The sequence below is a fragment of the Bos indicus genome, chromosome 12 (assembly GCF_029378745.1).
Source record: "Bos indicus isolate NIAB-ARS_2022 breed Sahiwal x Tharparkar chromosome 12, NIAB-ARS_B.indTharparkar_mat_pri_1.0, whole genome shotgun sequence".
NCBI classification, from domain to species: Eukaryota; Metazoa; Chordata; class Mammalia; order Artiodactyla; family Bovidae; genus Bos; species Bos indicus.
In genome coordinates this window covers 26,101,074-26,125,892 of record NC_091771.1, presented here as the reverse complement: position 1 = coordinate 26,125,892, position 24,819 = coordinate 26,101,074, and the positions used below count along the sequence as shown (strand labels likewise).

Here is a 24,819-nt window from a genome sequence, read left to right as displayed (position 1 = left end):
ATCAATGATTATTTCCCTGCTTAATTTTTATAGCACCAATCTGGCTTTTTTTTTTTTACTTTTTGTTTTCTGCTTCCTTCTGCTATAGTGTATGCCTTGGCTTCATGAAAACAGGGACAACATTTTTTGCATATTATTGCTATATCTTCTACCTAAAAGTATGTCTTCTTTTATATGTATTTGTTGAATTGAATTAAATAAATGTAAAGGGCTTATGTATTTATCTGATTACATAAAATAATTGTTGTCATTGTTCAGTCATTAAGTTGTGTCCAACTCTTTGTGACCCCATATACTGCAGCACTCTAGGCTTCCCTGTCCTTTACTATCTCCCAGAGTTTGCTCAAATTCGTGTTCATTGAGTCAGTGACTCTATCTAACCATCTCATCCTCTGCCACCCTTTTCTTCTTTTGTGTTGTCTTTCCCAGCATCAGGGTAAAAGAATAACTTTTTATTTTTTCTTATATTAATGTTCACCTGTTTTATTTTCAAATAATCATCTGTTAGGTGAGTAGTGTAGATAATAAAGTTCCATTTTTATTTATCAACTAATAACAAGTTAATGGTTAACTGTCACTTAGCTTTATCTCCTTGTTTAGAAGATACAAGTTAATTATTAAAGAAAATAGTCTAGTGAGAGGCCGTCTTATTCATTATGTTTAGACTATTTCATGAAAAACTTTTAAGGTATTTTTGTTTTGTTTTATTTGCCAAAATATGAATTTGAAAAAAAAACTTGGAGGCAGTTTGATGTATTCAGTATTTTTATTGTGGTTAATAAGAATTTGATTAATTATCTTAAACATTAAGGGAATATGCTTGCTAGTGTAACTGGAAGTCTAGTGATAGGTGGCTTATCAGTTGTCTTGTTAGGAAACAGATGCTGTGCTCAAACTTGATTATTGAAAGCATTTAATACAAGGCTCTTTAAATGATTTCTGAGCATTGTTAAAGGAAATATCAACATTTGAAGAGATGAGAGGAATGTATGTTTAAAACACAATTCAAATAGAAAGATATTTTAAGTATAGGAGAAGTATACCTGACTAGAGTGTGGCCTTTAATAAAGGAATATAATGTATTGACCTCAAGGGGTGAAGCCAGGGAGATGAATGTCCCAGACTTCATTTTCTTCCTATCCTTTAATTTCCTGCTGGAGTCTTCAACTAGCCAAACCCACTGGAAGCACAGAAATAGGATGGGGAAGGTTGGAAAATAATTCATTACAGCCAGAAAAACATATCCAGTAAGTTGGACTTCAGGGTTAGCTTAAGTCTCAATTATGTATGTCATCAGAGACCAGGTTTTTCTCTCTCTCTCTACTGCTACCTACAGTTATGCTTTTGTGCTGTAGCTATTATTCTTTGTGGTCATAGAGTTGCTGGGCCGACTTGGTGCTATAAGCCTTCACATCCAAGTGGAGAGAGCTCTTTTCTCCCAATTACTGAAGAAGATCCTTCCCTCCAGTTTGACTGATCAGCTTAGGTCTCGGTCTCTTTTGAACTTAATGTTGTGAAAATTTTGATGCTCTCTCTCTGACAACAATAATAATACACATAAATGATAGATCTTGGTGTCCATAAGGAGCTAAATGGGTAATGAAGATCGACTACGTTATGATACACCTCTAGTAATTAAAATAATTTCCCACAATGTATAGTTTGCTTGATATATGATGCATGTTTTATATATATATATATATATATATATATATATATAGAGAGAGAGAGAGAGAGAGAGAGGGAGATAGAAGAGGTTCTTTAAAAACATTTCTAGCAATCCATTTCATTGTGGGCTGCTTTAAGTGTGGGGAAGACCTCTTTTTACTGCATAGCAATTTCTCTCTCTAACATTCATCACTCTTATTTGGCTTAATAACTTTTTGGAGTAGATATTACAATAAAATAGTTTTTTCTAGCTTCCCAGATTATACTTCCAAATGTGTTTATTCACCCCTTATATAGCACTTCTTGCAAACTAGGTATTCAGTTACCACACAAAAGTAACATCATATAGTTTAAATTTCAGAGCTTGCACTTTACAGATTAATAACTATAAATTGTCTTGGAGTAGGAAATGGCAACCCACTTCGTATTCTTGCCTTGAAAATTCCATGGGCAGAGGATCCTGGTGGGATACAGTCCATGGGGTTGCAAAGCATTGGACACAACTGAGTGACTAAGGAACTAACTATAAATTATCCAAGAATAAGTCTCTTTTTAAAATAGCTTTCCTTGACAAAATGAAAACAAATATCATAGTTTAAAAATATTTTCAATCTATCTTAGTTAAAACATTAAAACAAAATTGGATATCCTTCTATCCTCTTCTGATCAGTGTTTTGTCTTATCTGTTTTATTCTTACTCTGTTCTTGAATTTGACATGAATTCAGTTAAACATTTAGTGAAGAATTATGGCAGGTTCCAGACAGTTAAAAGATGAATAAGATAGTATCCTTTTTTAATATCAGGAAAGAAAGATATGTAAATAACAGTTATCCAAGGTAGACAGAATAAGTACTGCATACTTATAGGTAAAGGTCACATGCTTTTGAAGAACTTTCATTTTATGCCTGGTAGGATTTTGTGTGGCCAATAAAAAAGCACAATTGTAGAAAAATGTGTCCTAAAGATAAATTTTCGAATTTAAAAAGCTACCCAACAGTATAAATTGCTGTGAAGAACAAAATAACTTTTTTTTAATGATGTTAAAGGACCCACCTGATGCTTCTAAGCATATCTTTTAATTAGGTGGAGAAGTTAAAAGCTTATTTCCAGATTATGAATTAGTTCCTCAAATGAATATGTTCCTAATGGTCAATCTGATTTTATATCAATTAAGTGTTTTTATAGACACATGACAATTTTTATAGGCTAAAATCTGATCTATAAGATAGGTTCTAACTATTGCTCTGTTATTTTTTTTCTTAACTTTACAATATTGTATTGGTTTTGCCATACATCAACATGCATCTGCCACAGGTGTACACGTGCTCCACATCCTGAACCCTCCTCCCTCCTCCCTCCCCATACCATCCCTCTGGTTCATCCCAGTGCACCAGCCCCAAGCTTCCTGTATCCTGCATCGAACCTGGACTGGCGATTCATTTCTTATATGATATTATACATGTTTTAATGCCATTCTTCCAAATCATACCCCCTTCCTCTCCCACAGAGTCCAAAAGACTTCTATACATCTGTGTCTCTTTTGCTGTCTCGCATACAGGGTTGTCTGTTATTTTAATTTTATTCCCCTCAGTTCAGTTTAGTTAGTTCAGTCGCTCAGTTGTGTCCAACTCTTTGCGACCCCATGAATTGCAGCACGCCAGGCCTCCCTGTCCATCACCATCTCCCGGAGTTCACTCAAACTCACATCCATCGAGTTGGTTATGCCATCCAGCCATCTCATCCTCTGTCGTCCCCTTCTCCTCCTGCCTCCAATCCCTCCCAGCATCATAGTCTTTTCCAATGAGTCAACTCTTCACATGAGGTAGCCAAAGTATTGGAGTTTCAGCTTTAACATCAGTCCTTCCAGTGAACACCCAGGACTGATCTCCTTTAGGATGGACTGGTTGGATATCCTTGCAGTCCAAGGGACTTTCAAGAGTCTTCTCCAACACCACAGTTCAAAAGCATCAATTCTCCAGTGCTCAGCTTTCTTCACAGTCCAACTTTCACCTCCAGACATGACCACTGGAAAAACCATAGCCTTATTCCCCTATCCATGGTTAAAATAGTTTAGAATTTTAAAGTAGTATTACTTTTTGTATTAAAGTTCCTTTAAAATGAGTGACCAATCTGCTTTTTTGTAACTCAAATATTTATTTATCTTTGTCTACCTCCCCCTTGCAATAAGTTATTTTTTTAGGATTATTTCTTCCATCTTACGAAGTTTTCATCTAAAGTTATGTTCTAAGGCTTGGTTTGAATTTTGTCAGACTGTTGCTGATCTCACTGTCTGTGTTTTGTCACATAGCCTACTAATACCAAATCATTGCTAGCCTGCTAGCCTTATACTTCAAATTAGTTAAATGTTACCTTCTCAGTAAAATCTCTTTAAACCACCCTTCCACACATTTTCCATTCACTTCATGTTCTTTTTTCACACTTTTCATACACTTGTTATATTTATCATGTTACATGTTTTACCTTTTTAAGTTTATTGGATGTTCTTGTCTTCTCTTTTATTAGAATGTAAGTTATTTTTATTTTTTCCAGTTTTGTGTTTTGTTAACTAGTCTTTCCTCAGTACCAAGAAGCATACCTGTCAAACATACATATTTCCTGAGTACTAAATGAAAAGCATGAGCTTGAATTTCTACTTTCTTTCTTTAGTCATCAAGAGTTCATATAACTAGAGCTGTCCTGGAGCAGTTTTTATCGTTTGCAAAATACCTTGATGGTTTATCTCACGGAGCACCTTTGCTGAAGCAGCTTTGTGATCACATTTTATTCAACCCAGCCATCTGGATACATACACCTGCAAAGGTATACTGTTTAACTTCAGTTATTTTATTTTAATATTATAAATTATAAATATATAGTTATTGGATCTAAACTGTTGAGTAGAAAATGTTGAAATTTTTCAATTTATGTTATAGTCAGTCTGAAGCAGTCATATTAGGCAGTATTAAAATCAAAAAGGTAAATACTCAAATATTAAAATAAGTGGAACTATAGTTAAAAATTATATTTTTTTAATGGGGTGATGAGAAAGTTCTGGAACTAGATAGTGGTGATGGTTGCTAAAAAAATATCAAACCTGTATTTCTTAACCTATTAAAGGTGAAACCCACTTAGACTTAAGACCAAAATTTGAGAGGTAAAACTATAAAGCTTATAGGAGAAATTGTTGAAAGATACCTTTACAGTTTGATGATAGCCAAAAGGTTCTTAATTAAGACCTTCCAAACCTCTCTTTTTAGGGGGTTAAGTAATGCATTTGATAATATCAAAATTAAGGATTTTGTTAAATGATCTCCATAGATGATGTTAATAAATAAATGATAGATTGCTGCTGAGTCACTTCAGTCGTGTTCAACTCTGTGCGACCCCATAGACGGCAGCCCTCCAGGCTCCGCCATCCCTGGGATTCTCCAGGCAAGAACTCTGGAGTGGGTTGCCATTTCCTTCTCCAATGCATGAAAGTGAAAAGTGAAAGTGAAGTCGCTCAGTCATGTCCAACTCTTCGCGACCCCATGGACTGCAGCCTACCAGGCTCCTCCGTCCATGGGATTTGCCAGGCAAGAGTACTGGAGTGGGGTGCCATTGCCTTTCCAAAATGATAGATTAGGAGGTATTTTACAATGTCAAACTATTGGGAAAAGAGGGAAATATTGAATATTAGCCTTGATTCAGATATTAGTATTGCATAAGTGTTAAATTTACTGAGTAGAGGAATTATATTATGTTCTATGTAGGAGAATGGCCTTATTCTTAGGAGATTCACATTGAAATATTTGGTGGTGAAGTGTCTGAATGCTAACAACCTCCTTTCAAACATTTCATCAAAAAAACAGTTTTATCAAAATATATTTATACATCTATATGTATAATATAATAGGAATAAAGGAAGCAGATGTGGGATAATATTAACAGTTGGTAAATCTTTTATGATAGTTACATAACCGGAGAAAATAGTGATTAAAAACATTCAGAATGTAAAAGGAACTCTTGAAAAATCAATGCTAAAAATATTAAAATATTAGGCTTGATTTAATAAATGCATTCTGAAGTCATTAGATAGTGACTTACAACCTTTCGAAGAAAGAAAATCTGGTACAATGATTGTTAAGATTAGGAAAAGAAAAAAGTACCAGATAACTAATTATATCACAATAATTGTCATCATTGTGGCTGGAAAATTCATTCTATTTGAGCATAGATTTTTTTTCATGATATCATGATATGTAAAAATATTTGTTTTAAAAGAAATTTATTCATAATTTTTTAGATATCAGCATAACATTTTTATTATTTTGCATACCTGAATTTAGCTCTCTTTTATTCTAGTAGAAATCAAGGGACATTTTGAGCTGCCTTTTGTAATTTTCAAGTCTCCCACATAACTTCAAAATTCTATTTTTTTATGGTTTGTCATTTTAATTATTGTGGTAAAAGTCAAACCTGGTGTTTGTTCATTCTTTAAATAGGGTGGTTAAACTTGTTGTCTTTATACTTACATGCTAGATTCTGATACTGTGACAATAGGTTAAGAAAATTTGAAATTACATGAACTTTTAGGGTCTATAACAACAATGTATAATTTTTCTAAATATGATATAGCTGACTGATATTATGTTCCTTTCAACTGCTACATTGTACTTTGATTAAGGGCTTTAGTCTAGCTGGCTTTTTAAATAATTTTATTAGAATATGTTGATTGCAGATTATCTTTATAATATAAATAACACTTAGTAAATAATTATTTTTAACCTCATAATAGATGATTCTTTCTCAGCCTTTATATAGATTTACATTTAAATTAGAATAGAATGTATATTTTTAATGTAAGCACTTGAGGCATTTTAAATTTATTTTAATGCTTTGTTAATATTCTGTACTAGGTTCAGCTTTCTCTATACACCTATTTGTCTGCTGAATTTATTGGAACTGCTACCATTTACACCACCATACGCAGAGTAGGAACAGTATTACAGCTTATGCATACACTAAAATATTACTACTGGGTCATTAATCCTGCTGATAGTAGTGGCATTACACCCAAAGGTTTAGGTAAGTACAGTATTACCTATGTAAGTTGTGCCATGGTGATGAAATTGGGAAAGAAATTAGATGAAGAAATATTGGGAAAACTTTGATTTGAGGGGGAAAAGGGAATTTATTAAGTTAATAAAAGTAGGGAACTGTATCCATGTAAGACAGATGTTATAATTTATCAGTGTATAGTAATATATTATAATTTAAAAAAAATAATTTTTTCCCAAATCTGACATTAGTAAGCAATTTGAAATTGCCACAATCTGAAATTTTATATTCTCTACTGTTGAAACTGTACAGAATTACTACTAATTTATATTATAATTGCAATGTATATAATTTAAATTTTCCATAATATCACAATATAATTTCATTGAGCTTATTATTTAATAATAACAATGATGGAGGTTTTTGGTTTATTTTTTTGATTTCTGTTTTATTCTAGATGGTCCCCGGCCATCACAAAAAGAAATTATATCACTGCGGGCATTTATGTTACTTTTCTTGAAACAGCTTATACTAAAGGTAAACAGTTTTACATAATGCATAATTGCAGTATATTAAGTGAAAAGAATTTTTGCCAGAGTTTAAATCAATATTGTAAAATCAGTAATAACTACCTTCAATTCATGAATTACTTTCAATATTCTATAAATCTTAGTATTAACTCTTGTTGAACTTCACTTTGCATTAAACTTTGTGTTAAATATTCTCTGAAAGTCTCCATACTGAGGGATGTAACAAAAACAGACAAGGAATATGTGCATGAAAATTGAGCATGAAGATTTTATTCTAGAAAATCATCTGTGTTTCTGTTTGAGAAGTCATATGTTACATATTTTATCATAGTAGGATTTTTAAAAGATTAAGATATATAGAAAATAATGGCAAAATACACAGTAATTGATATTGTAAAGTCTTATTATAATTTGCATCATTTTAAGAAAAGAATATGGGATTAGAAAATACTGATTGAATATACTTAGATGAAGAAAATATAATATTTTTGATAGTGAATTCAATCAAATATTAGCAATTTTAGACGAATATACTTTTCTAAGTATTTACTTATTTAACTTGATTTGATATAGCCTATGGGTTATGAAGTATCTGAGTATTATAATTAAAGCATCATTACTTTTAAGTAGTTTATATTTTATTTTAAAATGATTAATTTGATGTATGTCTTTAATTAAAGTTTTAATTTTAAATTTAAATTAAATATATATATATTTTAAATTAGGATCGAGGGGTCAAGGAAGATGAACTTCAGAGTATATTAAATTACCTGCTTACAATGCATGAGGTAGGATATGGTTTGGGTCTTCCATTTTAACAATTTTATTCAATGCATTAAAAAACATTTATTATTGAATAAATATTGATGATCCTTATTATGCAGGATGAAAATATTCATGATGTGTTACAGTTACTAGTGGCTTTAATGTCAGAACACCCAGCATCAATGATACCAGCCTTTGATCAAAGAAATGGAATAAGGTATGAATATAATATAAGTATCATTAGTAGAGTTTAATTTAGTACACGTATGCTTCCCAGAATAATCCTATTCAGTTAACTTTTGGGTATATATAGAAAAATCTTACACATAAGAAGGGAATAGATGGAGAAAGCTGTTATTAATCCTCCTAATACTCAGGAAACTGATGAAATGTATAGAAAATGGGTCTCAAGTCTCAAAAAAGAGTAATTGTTACTGTAGTAAAGGCATTTCAAGAAGTTGAAAGAGCAAATTTTTTGACAAAAAGATGAGAGCACATGGTATATTTCAGCTAAAGAAAGCTCTAGAAAATTCTAAGTTTGGGCTCAAGAGGTAGAGAGTGGCCAGGTTGAAAGATCCATTAAATGGTAAGAACTTTAAATTTTTTCTGTTGGTCATGAAAACTAAAGAATTTTGAATATAGAAATGATTTGCAGATTTCTATTTTTCCAAGGAGCAATGTGGAGAATGAGTTGGAAAGGGATAAAACTAATGTAGCAAGACCAGTAGAGAAATTATTTTATTCCTAAGTATTAGGGATAATGAGCCAGGACAATGGCAGTGTGATGGGAAGATGGGGATGAAATGTTTTTGAATTAGAATCCAAAACCGAAGAATTTGAAAACTTTAGTTATGTTGATTGTAAAGTAATTGTGTAGATATGAATAAAACAGTTTCTTGGTTAGTATTCTTAAGTACGTTAAACCTATAACCTAGCCTCTTAGGGATTCTCTCATTTTTTCTGGAATCTGAGTTATTTGTATAAATAAGAAATCTAGGTAATGCCACATGTAACTCAGTGAGCTTTCACAGGTTTTAAAAAGAGTTTGGAAAGAATATATTAATAACTGTCAAAAGACTATATTATTAGTGCTTCTTTTACTTGGTCATTTATATCAGCAAATAACAACTTTATAATCTTGAAGGATTTCCTTTTCAAGTTAGAGAAGCCATCACTTTATTTCTATGTGGATATCCATCTTGTGACATCACTCTTCCCATTGAGTTTACAACCCATGGGGTTGCTAATCTATTTGAATAATAAAATTATACATTTCATTAGTAACAACTACAAGTATATTTTACTGTGAGATTGAACTCTATGAAATTGCTGAAACTTAGTGATTTTACTGAATAGTAGCAATTTCATATGGTACAATCATGTTTCTCATAGTTGATACCAGCTGGACATGTCACATTGTTTGTTACCAGTATGTTAAAAACAATCACAAAGATGAAAAATTTGCTACTTTAGTTTTTCATTTTAAAAAGAATGTGGAGAATGTAGGTTCTTGTTTAAAATATTGAAAAAATAGATATATTAGGTATAAAATTTTAAAATCTATACCCTAGAAAATAGGAACTAAAGGGTAACAGTTATGTCTGGGGAAATTTTTGATTAATTATAATTCATACATACTAAGAAGTGAACACAAAGATTGCACTTAATTTAATACTGATAATATTAAACTGGGCTTAAAGAAAACCTTGTGGTAATACAACATTGAACTGAGCATCAAAAAATGTAATATTTTTGTATCTCAAAACCTTTAAAGAAAAGTATGCTAATGCTAAGTCACTTCAGTCGTGTCCGACTCTGTGCGACCCCATACACGGCAGCCCACCAGGCTCCCCCATCCCTGGGATTCTCCAGGCAAGAACACTAGAGTGGGTTGCCATTTCCTTCTCCAATGCATGAAAGTGAAAAGTGAAAGTGAAGTCGCTCAGTCGTGTCCGACTCCTAGCGACCCCATGGATTGCAGCCTAACAGGCTCCTCCGTCCATGGGATTTTCCAAGCAAGAGTACTGGAGTGGGGTGCCATTGTAGACAGTTTCTTTTTTACATCATTTTCTGGCTGAATATAGTAGGCTAAAGCAAATTAACTAGAATTCACCTATCAGATTATATTGTAAGTAAACGGTCATTAACTGAATCATTGGTAAATTTCCTATTCATTCTTCATATTATTTTTTAAATAAGTACTTGGTTGTAAAAAAAATCCTATGTAGCATAGATGTCTGATGGCCTAAGATCTTTCATGTTTCAAATGTTAAATCATAATTTCTGTTGATCTCAGATGTATTTATACCTTTTTATCCCTTAAACTCAAAGTTATTCCTAGAGAATAGGAATTCTGTGGAGTTTCTGATAACATGTTTGAGTAGAGTCACATTTTTATGCTGTGAGGTTTTACTTTTGTTTTCAAGATTATTTTTGCTATTGAATGTTCTTTTTATGATTCCCTGAATATTTCTCTTTTTTTGAAATGTATAACTTTTCTATGGGCTTTCCAGTTGACTCAGTGGTAAAGAATCCACCTGCCAGTGCATCTGAGGCAGGTTCGATCCCTGAGTCAGAAAGATCCCTGAAGTAGGAAGTGCCAACTCACTCCCGTGTTCTTTTCTGTGAAATCTCATGGCAGGCTGCATATAGTCCATGGGGTCACAAAAGAATTTGACACGACTTAGTGACTAAAACATCAATGACAAAATAATAACTTTTCTGTTCTCATACTTGTCTTTTTTTTTTTTTTTTCATTACTGATATTGGTCCTTAATAATTCTGAAAGTATATTTCAGTGTAAATTTACATTCATTTAAGAACTTGAATGGCAAGAACTGGAGTGGCAACCCACTCCAGTATTATTGCCTGGAGAATCCTATGGACAGAGGAACCTGGCAGGCTACAGTCCATGGGGTCACAAAGAGTCGGACACAACTGAGTGACTAATGCTAATAACTTGAGGCTTTTCTAAAAAACTATCTTCTGAAGGAAGTAATCACTCTTCTCCTCATCTATTCTTCAGTAGAGTAATAAGATAGTATTATCAACAATATATTATTTTGTTTTTAATAGTATAAGCTACTGTTAAACAATTTAAAATAGATGTTATTAACTTTCAATTATTTGTTTTTCTCTGTTACTGTCCCTGAAATGATAGGAAAATTATACTTTGCAAACAGATCGGAGAGAACTGAGCAACTAAGTATCCACACACCTTACAGGAAAAAAAAATTATTTTTTGGAAAAAAATGAGATAAAATTTCTGAAGTACATATAAATATTATTTGAAGGGATTGTAAGTTAGGTCATATGTTAGTTTGTTGTACAACACATTTGCGTAGGAACCAAGAATTGAAACTCTTTGAGGAAACCAGTTTGCTTTTTCTGCTACTTCCTATATAGCTGCTTTATTCTTCTGTATATAGACTCGCCTTTGTGAACAGAGCAAGGCTGTCCTACCGTTTCTGTTCTAAATCATTTCCTAATTCAAGAGCCCAACAAAGATTAGCTATTGTTTCTCAGAACTTATTCCAAATTTTCAGAAAAGAAAAATTGAGCAGGTATGTACTCCCCTGGTCCAATTAGCCATAACCAGGAAAAAAGGTCATTAAGTACAAATGTTAGGGGAAATTCTAATAGAAGAAGAAATGTGGCTTAACTGAGCATGAGTCTTAATATTGAAAATTATATTCTATGTGCTGGGAGGCATTACTTATGAACAACCAATTGCTTTGTCCTTTTGAGTATGTATTTGAAGTTCAAATATAAAGAAAACTAATATGCTAGTTTTCAAATTTTTTCAAAGAATTTAAAATTCTGAGATATTTTATGTTTTATACATTTATAATTTCCTTGTAAAGTATACAGTGCTTATATTTTTAATATTCAAATGTGCTCAAAAGATCATTTATTTCTATATATTTTAGGGTAATCTACAAATTACTGGCCTCTAAAAGTGAAAGTATTTGGGTTCAAGCTCTGAAGGTTCTGGGATATTTTCTGAAGCATTTAGGTCACAAGTAAGTTGATGTTTTTCATAATGAATTATAGAAGTATCTACTGAAATTGTGTTTTTACTGGTTTAGTAACACGTAAATTTGATTGGAATGATGTTACAATGAAAATAACTTCTTATGGTAAAAAGAAAAACATTTTATAAAAGAATGTTTTTTTAACAGTTTCTCACACTTAAGTAATTTACTTTATTCCTGTTGCATGCTTTTAAAGATAATGTAACATATTTCATCAAATAAAATAAAGGACATGGGGATATGCTTTCAATGAAAGCTTTCTTGACACAGGCAAATATGTATATTGAGGTTTTGCTGACAGCTAAGTCAATATTTAATATCTGTTTGTATTATTTTCTAATTTTGAGGCTTATTGTGATTTGAAGATCCTACAATATTCCTTTTTTCCCCAAAGTCCAGAGTTTAGACACTTTTAAAAATCATTTGCTGAGAAAAAAATAAACAAAAATCACTTGCTGATATAATGAATGTTTTTCATACTATGTTGTCCTGTGCATGAATAGTCTTGTATAAGTCCATTTTATATACAAATGAGCCCAAATACTGCCATTTAGCAACGATGGATAGGGTTCCTCTCAGAATTTTTGAATTGCTAATTTTTTTTTGGTATTTTGAACTGTGGAGAGTGATCAATAATACTAATGAAAATTTCACACCATTCAGATAAAACATGTCTAACATGCTAAATAGTCTAGAAAAGTAAATATTATTTTCATTTTGGTACCAAATCAATAGTTAAGAGAGAATGGTGATATTATAGATCTAGAGAATAGTTCAACAAAGCCAGGATTGTAGAAAAGAGTAATGTGTACTTGAGGAACTGTAAGTTTACTAAGTGATAGAATACCAGGAGTGAGAGCATATTCAGTTTTAACTTCAAGAGATATGGCTCATGGCACCCCACTCCAGTACTCTTGCCTGGAAAATCCCATGGACGGAGGAGCCTGGTAGGCTTCAGTCCATGGGGTCGCGAAGAGTCGGACACGACTGAGCGACTTCACTTTCACTTTTCACTTTCATGCATTGGAGAAGGAAATGGCAACCCACTCCAGTGTTCTTGCCTGGAGAATCCCAGGGACGGGGGAGCCTGGTGGGTTGCCGTCTATGGGATCGCACAGAGTCAGACACGACTGAAGTGACTTAGCAGCTTAGCAGCATTTAACTTTGGTTAAGAATAGGAAATTGATTGGGAATAATTAATAAAGGCTTCTTCCCTCTATGCAAGCTCTTAAAAATTGTCAAGAAACACACATTTTAAAACATAGAAATGTGGAAACGATAAGCAGAACTAACCAGTACATGACGAATAGTCACTGGAAAATATTGCCATGAAGTACACAATAAATATAGTTAAAATTTTTACTGTAAGTTTAAAAAGTAAGAAAGAATTTCTTGTGAGAAAGGGAAGCTCCAAAGCAGAAATTTACGAAGTTAGAAGAAATGATGGAATAACTTTGAAATGTTGAATCATGAGCTAACAAAAATTTCAAACAAATTGGAAGGAAAAACTCACACACAAAAATGAAATTGGAAGATGCTCAAGGAAGAGAAACTCTGTGGATAGCACAGTAAGGTACACGGAAGATAAAAATGAAAACAAAGCAAATAATGTGCATGGAATATATGGATGCGTATTATATGGATGAATATAAAAGAGTTCAGAAGGATTAAAGAGGAAATGATCCATACAGAAGACATAGAAATTCCAAAAACATAAACAGCGTAAATAGAGTTTCCAAATAAGAAAAGCAGAACAATGTAACTACACAAGTGTTTTTAAACCTATAATTCAGTGAGCTTCTAATATAGATCTTGCCATCCATATTAAAGGGTATATGCTGTGTACCAAGAACATTTTTCTTGAAATGGTCTGTAGAAAAGTATACTATTGGATTTAAATATAATTTTTTTAAGTCCTTTTTTCAACATTCACAAGTTAAAGGGAAAAAAAGTTACTCTGGGCTTCAGCTTGTCTACGACAACCATCAGTAGAAAATGTAAAGCAGTAACTGTCAAGTACTCAAGAAAATGGAAACCAAAGTATCCTTTACATAAAAGTGTGCTGCCAAACAATTTTTAATCATGTAAGGAACTGTTTTTCTGAATAATTCTTGAGAAAATTACTAGGGGTTAAGTTCAGCCAATTAGGACTGACTGGACAGACTACAGCCAAGTACTCTTGATGAACACTGAATTAATTTAATAGTAAAACTAAGACTAAAACAAATAACAGACTGGTATCTCCTTTTTGTATGCCCTAATAAGGTAGAAATTCTATTGTTATAATGAATTGAGAAAGAACTAGGGAAAGGAGGAAACTAGACAAAGTTCAAAGAATCAAAGGATATCCATGTAAGCTGACAATAAAAATGTAGGCCTATTGAATAAAATTTGATGCTTTAGGAGAGAGGAAAATTTGAGTAAATATGGAGATTTTATCATTGCCCATCATTGGGAAATACATGAACTGCCTACACATAAAGGACCTCTTATTCCTTTATAACAACAAAGATGAACAGTTAAAACTGTAATGCTCATCAAGACTTCCCTGGTAGTCCAGTGGTTAAGACCCTGTGCTTCCAATGCAGGGGGCATAGGTTTGGTCCCTCGTTGGGAAACTTGAGCTCCCAAATGCCATGCAGCCAAGAAAAAGAAAAGATGAAAAAAAGAAAACTGTAACGCTGTCAATATATTAAAAAATACTGTATAAATAAAACTGAGAACAATGCATATAATGGATGATTTTTAAAAATCTATAAAATTCAAGAAGCATAAAACGTGACATATGCATGCTAACTCCTTTCAGTTGTGTCCGACTCTTTGTGAGCCCATGGACCATAGCCCACCAGGCTCCTCTGACCATGAGAGTCTGTAGGCAAGAATTAAGGTGTGGGTTGCCATGCCATCTTCCAGGGGATCTTCCTATCTAGGAATCAAATCCACATATCTTAAAGTCTCTTGCATTGGTGGCATGTTCTTTACCACTAGTGCCACCTGGGAAACCCAAAACTGTAATACATAAATACAAATGAAAAAAATCAGGAATCATGGTCTTATTATTGGACAAGTTAGAATTCAAGCCAAAAAGCAATAAACAACATAAACAAAGATACTTTATAATATTAAAGGTTGAAACTTTAATGAAACAGAAATTACAGGAGAAATAATCACTAATAATTTAAAACATTGAAACAAACTCTAATTCACCCCAGCCCATAAAAAGGCAAAAGGGAGAGGAATATAAATAGTAAAGTAAATCTGATTAATATAGCTTGAAGTCAGTAGGTACCACATTAATAAAGACTGTAACTCCCAAGTGCTTATGGAACATGAATGAAAATTTTTTTTTTTTTTTTAAGAATACTGGAGTGGGGTGCCATTTCCTTCTCCAGGGGATCTTCCCCACCCAGGGATCGAACATGGGTCTCCTGCATTATAGGCAGATGCCCTACCATCTGAGCCACCAGGGAAGTCCATGAATGAAAATTTGACTTGGTGTGAAAGTGAAAGTATTAGTCTCTCGGTCATGTCTGACTCTTTGCCACCCCATCGACTGTAGTCAACCAGGCTCCTCTGTCCATGCAGTTCTCCAGGCAAGAATACTGGAGTGTGTTGCCATCCCTTTTCCAGGGATCTTCCCAACCCAAGGATCAAACCTGGGTCTCCTGCATTGCAGGCAGATTCTTTACCATCTGAACCACCAGGGAGGCTGGACATGGTAGGGTGTAGTAGGGTCAAAGAAAAAAATCCAAAACAGAGAGACAAAACGGTCAAGATTTTCTTGTTAAAATGCAACAAAATTGAAAATAGGAATAAAATTAAAAAAATAAAGTTTCTTCTTCCTAGACATTTAAAATTTATTAAACAACTTTTGTGTCAAAGAGAAAGTACACTGAAATTGCAGAATTTTTAGAAAACAACTTCAAAACCCCATTGAATACAGCTAAAGAAGTGCTTGGGAGAAGGAACTGGCAACCCACTCCAGTATTCTTGCCTGGAGAATCCTGTAGACAGAGGAGCCTGGAGGGCTGCTGTCCATAGGGTCGCACAGAGTTGGACACAACTGAAGTGACTTAGCATGCATGCATGCATTGGAGAAGGAAATGGCAACCTACTCCGGTATTCTTGCCTGGAGAATCCTCGGGTCAGAGGAGCCTGGTGGGCTGCGTCTATAGGGTTGCACAGAGTTGGACACGACTGAAGCAACTTAGCAGCAGCAGCAAAGAAGTACTTAGAGGAATATCATAGCTATGAAACAATAGAAAAGAAATACAGAATAAAAGAATTAAAGCATAAACATTAGATAAGGAATTACAATAAATGGAAATAATAAATTAGAAAGTAGGAATTAAAGATTTAAAAGACAGATAATCATTTAAAATCTGATTTTTTAAAAATTGTAATAAAAATGGCTAGCTAACCGCTAAGCAACTGAAGAAAGGGCAAATGTAATGAATGTACAAAATCAGTGATAATTTTCTTAATTAGTATAGAAACTGAGGAAGTTAAAAGAATCTTGCATGATGAGCTTTCTCTAGAAATTGGTAAGACAACCCAGTAGAAGAATAGGCAAGGATGTATGTAAGTGAACAATTTATAGAGGCAAATACATGTGGCACAACTGTATTTGAAAGGAGGTAAATTCTACCTCTAGTAGAATATATATATTATATATATATATATATATATATAAATGTAATTCTACCTGTTGGGGCTTCCCTGGTGGCTCAATTCTACCTGTAGTAAGGGAAATATAATCTAAAACTAAGCACATTGTTCATGTATTAGATGGATAGAAATCTCAAAATTCAGCATCCTTCTCTGTTAGCAAGACACATGGGAAGAGCAAGCATCTCACATATTGCTAACTAGAGCATAAACTAGTATAACCCCATATGGAGTGCAGTTTATTTTCATTGATATCTGTCAAAATTACAAATACGTGTACTTTTTAACCTAACAATTCATCAGTTGCAGGCATGTGAAATGATAGCTATTCAGAGTTATTCATTTTTTCTTTGTTTATGATAGTAAATGTTAGGAGAAATCTTAAATTTCTATTAATGGGGGAATTTGTTAACAAATAAATTATAGTTCATTTATTAAATGGAATACTATGTAGTTATAAGACCAATGAGCTAAGTCTCTACATACAGATATAACAACTATATTGTTAAAAGATTAAAAATAAATAGTAAAGATGGATATGTATTATTAATAGACGCTATTTTTGTTGAAAGAGAACATGAGAACATAGTACTTATTATATTTGCAGTGAGAAAGTCTAGTCGAATTCATAAGAAATAAATCAAGAACGGTGGTTTCTAACGGGGAGTTGGTAGAAATGAAGGTATATATAGATTATGTTAATATTTTAATCATATTAATGTTAGTTATAGAAACAATTTTTCAGGAACAAATTGTTTAAAAAACTGCAAACATTGAATGTAAAAAGCGCCTTTAAAAAACTGCAAACATTGAATGTAAAAAGCGCCTTTAAAATCTTGAAAGAATTTTCAGGAATTACATTATTAATGGAATTAATTAAGTAGAATCAATGACTGATTAGTTAAAATGAGTTATCTATTGGAGAATGATGGAGCAGGACTAGGCTTAAATACACCTACACAGTTTAAATAATTCCTATCAATGTTATGAAATTAAATTTAGTAGTAAAAAGAAAAAAAACACTTAAAGCATATACAACTTGATGGTTAATGGATATAATTGATTAACAATATACACGTAGTTCATTGGCTCTCAAGTTGGACTGCCTAGGTTTGGATCTTACCTTAGCCGTGTGTTTTCTGAGTGGTTTCAGAAACATCTTTGAATCTCAGTTTTTATCCCTATGAATGAATAAAATCATACCGCTTCCCTCATTGACCTTTATCATTAAAATATATACTATATAATAAATATAAAGAGTTCACAGCATATTGCTACATGCTAATTTGAATAGTTAACAAAAAGTTAACTATTTTGATAAAAGTAGAATATTTCTTCCTTATGATATCTTATGTACCTGACACCAAATATAAATATGAAACACTAGTGGTATTCAAATAGAAATGGGATGATTTTACTATAATCTAATCATTACTAGCATGAGACAGGATTTGAAACAAAACACTATTAGTTTCAGGAAATAGGTGCCGTAATTAATATACCTAAAATCCTAAGAGAGACATCTTTAAAACTGTTAAAAAATAAGATACCACCCAAAGTCAGCATCTCATTTGTGTATGGGGGAATCATTCTATAGTGAAGCGGAATTGTGTCTGTGGCTGAAACTAAACTGAAGTCTAGGTGGCGTCGTCTCTACTGAGTTTTTGATTTCTGTAAGTACCTAGGACACAGCTTGGGAGATAATCCATATACTTTGTGAGCTGAACTAGAGATAGATTTGGCATCTCTCATAAAAACTGAGAAGTCTGTTCCAAATAATAAATGTAGTTACTCCCACTGCTTGACGATGGAACTTAAACCCCCTCTCCTTGAGTGAGGGGTGGACTTACTGGCTAACTTCCAAAAAATAGTGGAATCTGATTGAGTTTTTCACTATTGAATAAGATTAACATCACCAGTCATATGTCATTTTGATAGCATGTTCCCTGATGCGATATGATGAGAAGGGGACTTCATCTCTGTGGTATTCTTCTAAGAAACAAATAACCTTAGTCTAATTATAAGAAAGCATCATATGCCTCCCAGTTGAGCGACATTCTTCAGAATACTTGACCAATACTCTTCAAAACTGTTGAAAGACATGAAACACAATGGATGGGAACCTGCTAAAGACCAGAAGTTCTAAATGTACAGTGGTATTCTGGATTGGATACTGAACAGGAAAAAAAAAAAAAAAAAAAAGTCATGATGAAATCTAAGTAAAGTCTGTAGTTAATAATATACCTGTGTTCATTCTTAGTTTTGACATATGTACCATGATTAGGTATGTTAACATATTGGAAAGCTGGGTAAGTAATATAAGGGACCTCTCTGTACTAGCCTTTCAACTTTTCTATAAATCTTAAGAATTTTCAAAATAAAAAGACATAGAAAATTGAGTAACCTTCTCTTTGATATGTGCTTGAATAGAAAGCCAAACTGGCCCTTCATGAAAATGGCTTAATTACAGTTACTCTCAGGACAGAATTCTGACACATGGTTCAACTAGATGATCAAAATGCCCAATGTTGTACCATAGTAAAACTATGACTATTTCAGCTTAAAATTTTTAAAGTACATGTTACTGAATATTTATTGTGGAAATAAAAGTTTCTCAACCAAGTATGTTTGTCTAAAGTCTTAAATTTCAAACACTGTTGCTTTTGGATGATTCTAAAAGATAATTTCACTCAAAACCATACTGCTGCTGCTGCTGCTAAGTCGCTTCAGTCATGTCCTACTCTGTGCGACACCGTAGACGGCAGCCCACCAGGCTCCCCCGTCCCTGGGATTCTCCAGGCAAGAACACTGGAGTGGGTTGCCATTTCCTTCTCCAATGCATGAAAGTGAAAAGTGAAAGTGAAGTCGCTCAGTCGTGTCCGACTCTTCGCGACCCCATGGACTGCAGCCTACCAGGCTCCTCTGTCCATGGATTTTCCAGGCAAGAGTACTGGAGTGGGGTGCCATTGCCTTCTCCAAAAAGTATACTATTGGTAGTTAAATGAATCAAAATGCTGTCTGTTAGTTTTTCATTCTAGCAAGTGCCTGTTACATGTTGACAGTTGTTTAACCTAATTGCTTCTTTCTTTTTTGGACTAGTTGAAATTAGTCCAGTTTATTGTCTGTTAGTAAAAAGTACTGGTGCAGATTTTGGGGATACAGCAGTTAAAAGAATTAAAAAAAAAAAAGCTGTCTCCTCATCTACTCTAAACTCCAAGCTTGGCTCTCTTCTACCAAAATGTTGGCTTTTGTAGGTACTTGGATAGGTATAAATGAGTCTTGATGTTCTGTTGGGGTACCAGTAGAGTAAAAATGGCAGTCTGTGAGGGATTTTTCCTCTCCCGTGGTACTGACAAACAGCTAATGAAGTATGTTAGTAGCCTAAGTTAAAGACTAAAAAGCAGCAAATCTTGATCTCAGTGATCTCTGCCTTCCATTCTCTCTCCTCTCCTCTGTCTTCCCCTTCCAAGGCATATTAACTTTGACTTCTATGTAAGTTACCATCAGAATGGCAAGAAGTACCTGAAATGATGGGATGATTTTTCCTTGTCTTTGAACTTGTAAAAGTAGATGGAGATTGTAAGTAAAAGGATATTGGAGTACTAGGATGCTGGCTTCAGGACTACACCATGATAAGTTACATACTTCAGATCAGTGTGCTTAGAGGGATCTTTGCCTTACAACAACCTCAGGGAGGGACTTCATATAAAATTCACACCAGGGTGATCTGAGTGCAACATTGTGAAAACAGGAGATAACAACTCATTTGAAGGGGCATAAAAGACAGAGACAAGAGGTAAGAGGGAATCAAGTTATGTACTCAATGAAATAGAACTAGTGTGGAAGCTTTGATGGAATCTTTCAACTTTATTTCTTGTAAGTGCATCTGAAATTCAAGTAGACTACCAAAGGTGACATTCTGCCTCTTTAAATTATTATTTTTCTGTATTCACCCAAATTAGTAAACTGAAGATCTCAAAGCATGGACCAAAAACATAAAATGAGAGAAAATATAAAGGCATAGGAGACTTACCAGGACTGTTAAGAATAATTGGAGAAGAAACAAGATGGGTAAAAAAGATACCCTGAAACACTTTGTACCAGTAAAAACTTAAAAATGTTGAGGAAAATATTACAAAATTCCTTTCAGATGTGTAGCTCAGTACACAAAAGTAAGGAACATTTTCTCATATGCCAAAAATGAATATCAAACAAAATAGGAGTTAAAATTCTTAAGAAACAAGATCATATTGAAACAAGCTATTTAGCTTTTAAAAAAATAACAAAAATAACTTCTGGAAATGAAAAGGTACTAACTTAACAACTCCATGGACATGTTAAACAGATTATGTACTTAAGAAAGAATTGGAGAGTTTTTATCATAAATGGATGTTGAATTTTGTCAAAGGCTTTCTCTGCATCTATTGAGATAATCATATGGTTTTTATTTTTCAATTTGTTAATGTGGTGTATTACATTGATTGATTTGTGGATATTGAGGAATCCTTGCATCCCTGGGATAAAGCCCACTTGGTGTATGATCTTTTTAATGTGTTGTTGGATTCTGATTGCTAGAATTTTGTTAAGGATTTTGGCATCTGTGTTCATCAGTGATATTGGCCTGTAGTTTTCTTTTTTTGTGGCATCTTTGTCAGGTTTTGGTATTAGGGGGATGGTGGCCTCATAGAATGAATTTGGAAGTTTACCTTCCTCTGCAATTTTCTGGAAGAGTTTGAGTAGGATAAGTGTTAGCTCTTCTCTAAATTTTTGGTAGAATTCAGCTGTGAAGCCATCTGGACCTGGGCTTTTGTTTGCTAGAAGATTTCTGATTACAGTTTCAATTTCCGTGCTTGTGATGCGTCTGTTAAGATTTTCTATTTCTTCCTGGTCGAGTTTTGGAAAGTTGTAATTTTCTAAGAATTTGTCCATTTCTTCCACGTTGTCCATTTTATTGGCATATAATTGCTGATAGTAGTCTCTTATGATCCTTTGTATTTCTGTGTTGTCTGTTGTGATCTCTCCATTTTCATTTCTAATTTTATTGATTTGAATTTATGATAAAAACTCCCCAGAAAGCAGGAATAGAAGGAGCATACCTCAACATAATAAAAGCTGTATATGACAAACCCACAGCAAACATTATCCTCAATGGTGAAAAATTGAAAGCATTTCCTCTAAAGTCAGGAACAAGACAAGGGTGCCCACTCTCACCATTACTATTCAACATAGTTTTGGAAGTTTTGGCCACAGCAATCAGAGCAGAAAAAGAAATAAAAGGAATCCAAATTGGAAAAGAAGAAGTAAAACTCTCAGTATTTGCAGATGACATGATCCTCTACATAGAAAACCCTAAAGACTCCACCAGAAAATTACTAGAACTAATCAATGACTATAGTAAAGTTGCAGGTTATAAAATCAACACACAGAAATCCCTTGCATTCCTATACACTAATAATGAGAAAATAGAAAGAGAAATTAAGGAAACAATTCCATTCACCATTGCAACAAAAAGAACAAAATACTTAGGAATATATCTACCTAAAGAAACTAAAGACCTATATATAGAAAACTATAAAACACTGGTGAAAGAAATCAAAGAGGACACTAATAGATGGAGAAAAATATACCATGTTCATGGATTGGAAGAATCAATATACTGAAAATGAGTATACTACCCAAAGCAATTTATTGATTCAATGCAATCTCTATCAAGCTACCAATGGTATTCTTCACAGAGGTAGAACAAATTATTTCACAATTTGTATGGAATACAAAAAACCTCGAATAGCCAAAGCAATCTTGAGAAAGAAGAATGGAACTGGAGGAATCAACCTGCCTGACTTCAGGCTCTACTACAAAGCCACAGTCATCAAGACAGTATGGTACTGGCACAAAGACAGAAATATAGATCAATGGAACAAAAGAGAAAGCCCAGAGATAAATCCACGCACATATGGACACCTTATCTTTGACAAAGGAGGCAAGAATATACAATGGATTAAAGACAATCTCTTTAACAAGTGGTGCTGGGAAAACTGGTCAACCACTTGTAAAAGAATGAAACTAGAGCACTTTCTAACACCACACACAAAAATAAACTCAAAATGGATTAAAGATCTAAACGTAAGACCAGAAACTATAAAACTCCTAGAGGAGAATATAGGCAAAACACTCCCCGACATACATCACAGCAGGATCCTCTATGACCCACCTCCCAGAATATTGGAAATAAAAGCAAAAATAAACAAATGGGACCTAATTAAACTTAAAAGCTTCTGCACAACAAAGGAAACTATAAGCAAGGTGAAAAGACAGCCTTCAGAATGGGAGAAAATAATAGCAAATGAAGCAACAAACAACTAATCTCAAAAATATACAAGCAACTCCTACAGCTCAACTCCAGAAAAATAAACGACCCAATCAAAAAATGGGCCAAAGAACTAAATAGACATTTCTCCAAAGAAGACATACAGATGGCTAACAAACACATGAAAAGATGCTCAACATCACTCATTATCAGAGAAATGCAAATCAAAACCACTATGAGGTACCATTTCACACCAGTCAGAATGGCTGCGATCCAAAAGTCTACAAGCAATAATTGCTGGAGACTGTGTGGAGAAAAGAGAACCCTCTTACACTGTTGGTGGGAATGCAAACTAGTACAGCCACTATGGAGAACAGTGTGGAGATTCCTTAAAAAACTGGAAATAGAACTGCCTTATGATCCAGCAATCCCACTGCTGGGCATACACTCTGAGGAAACCAGAAGGGAAAGAGACATGTGTACCCCACTGTTCATCGCAGCACTGTTTATAATAGCCAGGACATGGAAGCAACCTAGATGTCCATCAGCAGATGAATGGATAAGAAAGCAGTGGTACATATACACAATGGAGTATTACTCAGCCATTAAAAAGAATACATTTGAATCAGTTCTAATGAGGTGGATGAAACTGGAGCCTATTATACAGAGTGAAGTAAGCCAGAAAGAAAACACCAATACAGTATACTAACGCATATATATGGAATTTAGAAAGATGGTAACAATAACCCTGTGTACGAGACAGCAAAAGAGACACTGATGTATAGAACAGTCTTTTGAACTCTGTGGGAGAGGGAGAGGGTGGGATGATTCGGGAGAATGGCATTGAAATATGTATAATATCATATATGAAATGAGTCACCAGTCGAGGTTCGATGCACAGTACTGGATGCTTGGGGCTGGTGCACTGGGATGACCCAGAGGGATGGTATGAGGAGGGAGGTGGGAGAAGGGTTCAGGATGGGGAACACATGTATACCTGTGGCAGATTCATTTTGATATATGGCAAAACCAATACAATATTGTAAAGTTAAATAAAATAAAATTAAAAAAAAAGAAAGAATTGGTGAACTAGAAGAAATATGTATAAGGAGCACCTAGAAACAAAGATGACAAATAGGAAAGGAGGTTAAGTGTGTATAGAAAGAATGAAAGATTTCATAGAATAAAATACCTAAGGATAAGTTTAACCAAGGAAATTGAAAGATCTGTATACTGAAAACTATGACATTGATAAGGGAAAAAAAAAAAAAGTTGAAGACACAGACAAAGGTAAAGATATACATGCTCATGGTTTGGAAGAATGAATTTTGTTAAAATGCCCATACTACCCAAAGTGATCTACAGATTGAATGCAATTGCTATCAAAATGACAATGGCATTTCCTTACAGATATAGACAAACAATTCTAAAATGTTTATGGAACCACAGAAGACACTGAATAACTGAAGCACTCTTGGGAAAGAGCAAAGCTGAAGGCATCACATTTCCTGATTTTAGATTATAATCCAAACTTACAGTTTTCAAAACCGTATGCTATGCTAAGTCACTTCAGTCGTGTCCGACTCTGTGCGACCCCATAGATGGCAGCCCACCAGGCTCCCCCGTCCCTGGGATTCTCCAGGCAAGAACACTGGAGTGGGTTGCCATTTCCTTCTCCAATGCATGAAAGTGAAAAGTGAAAGTGAAGTCGCTCAGTCGTGTCCAACTCTTAGCGACCCCATGGTTTACAGCCTAACAGGCTCCTCCGTCCATGGGATTTTCCAAGCAAGAGTACTGGAGTGGGGT

The 24,819-nt window shown here is 33.9% G+C and overlaps 1 protein-coding gene and 1 non-coding gene across 7 annotated transcripts in view; one reads left to right on the top strand and one right to left on the bottom strand.

The window, feature by feature from the left end:
* NBEA (neurobeachin) overlaps positions 1-24,819 on the top strand; it is a 674,548-nt gene that overhangs the window by 173,318 nt on the left and 476,411 nt on the right. For all 6 annotated transcript variants that reach the window (XM_070800567.1, XM_070800569.1, XM_070800566.1 and 3 more), the window contains 6 exons: positions 4,337-4,489; positions 6,568-6,736; positions 7,167-7,246; positions 7,965-8,027; positions 8,124-8,221; positions 11,934-12,026. In XM_070800567.1, the coding sequence (XP_070656668.1) occupies positions 4,337-4,489; positions 6,568-6,736; positions 7,167-7,246; positions 7,965-8,027; positions 8,124-8,221; positions 11,934-12,026 (656 nt within the window). The remainder of the gene's footprint in view (positions 1-4,336; positions 4,490-6,567; positions 6,737-7,166; positions 7,247-7,964; positions 8,028-8,123; positions 8,222-11,933; positions 12,027-24,819) is intronic.
* On the bottom strand, positions 15,437-15,508 carry TRNAY-AUA (transfer RNA tyrosine (anticodon AUA)). The gene has a single exon. It is a non-coding gene; the product is annotated as a tRNA-Tyr (tRNA).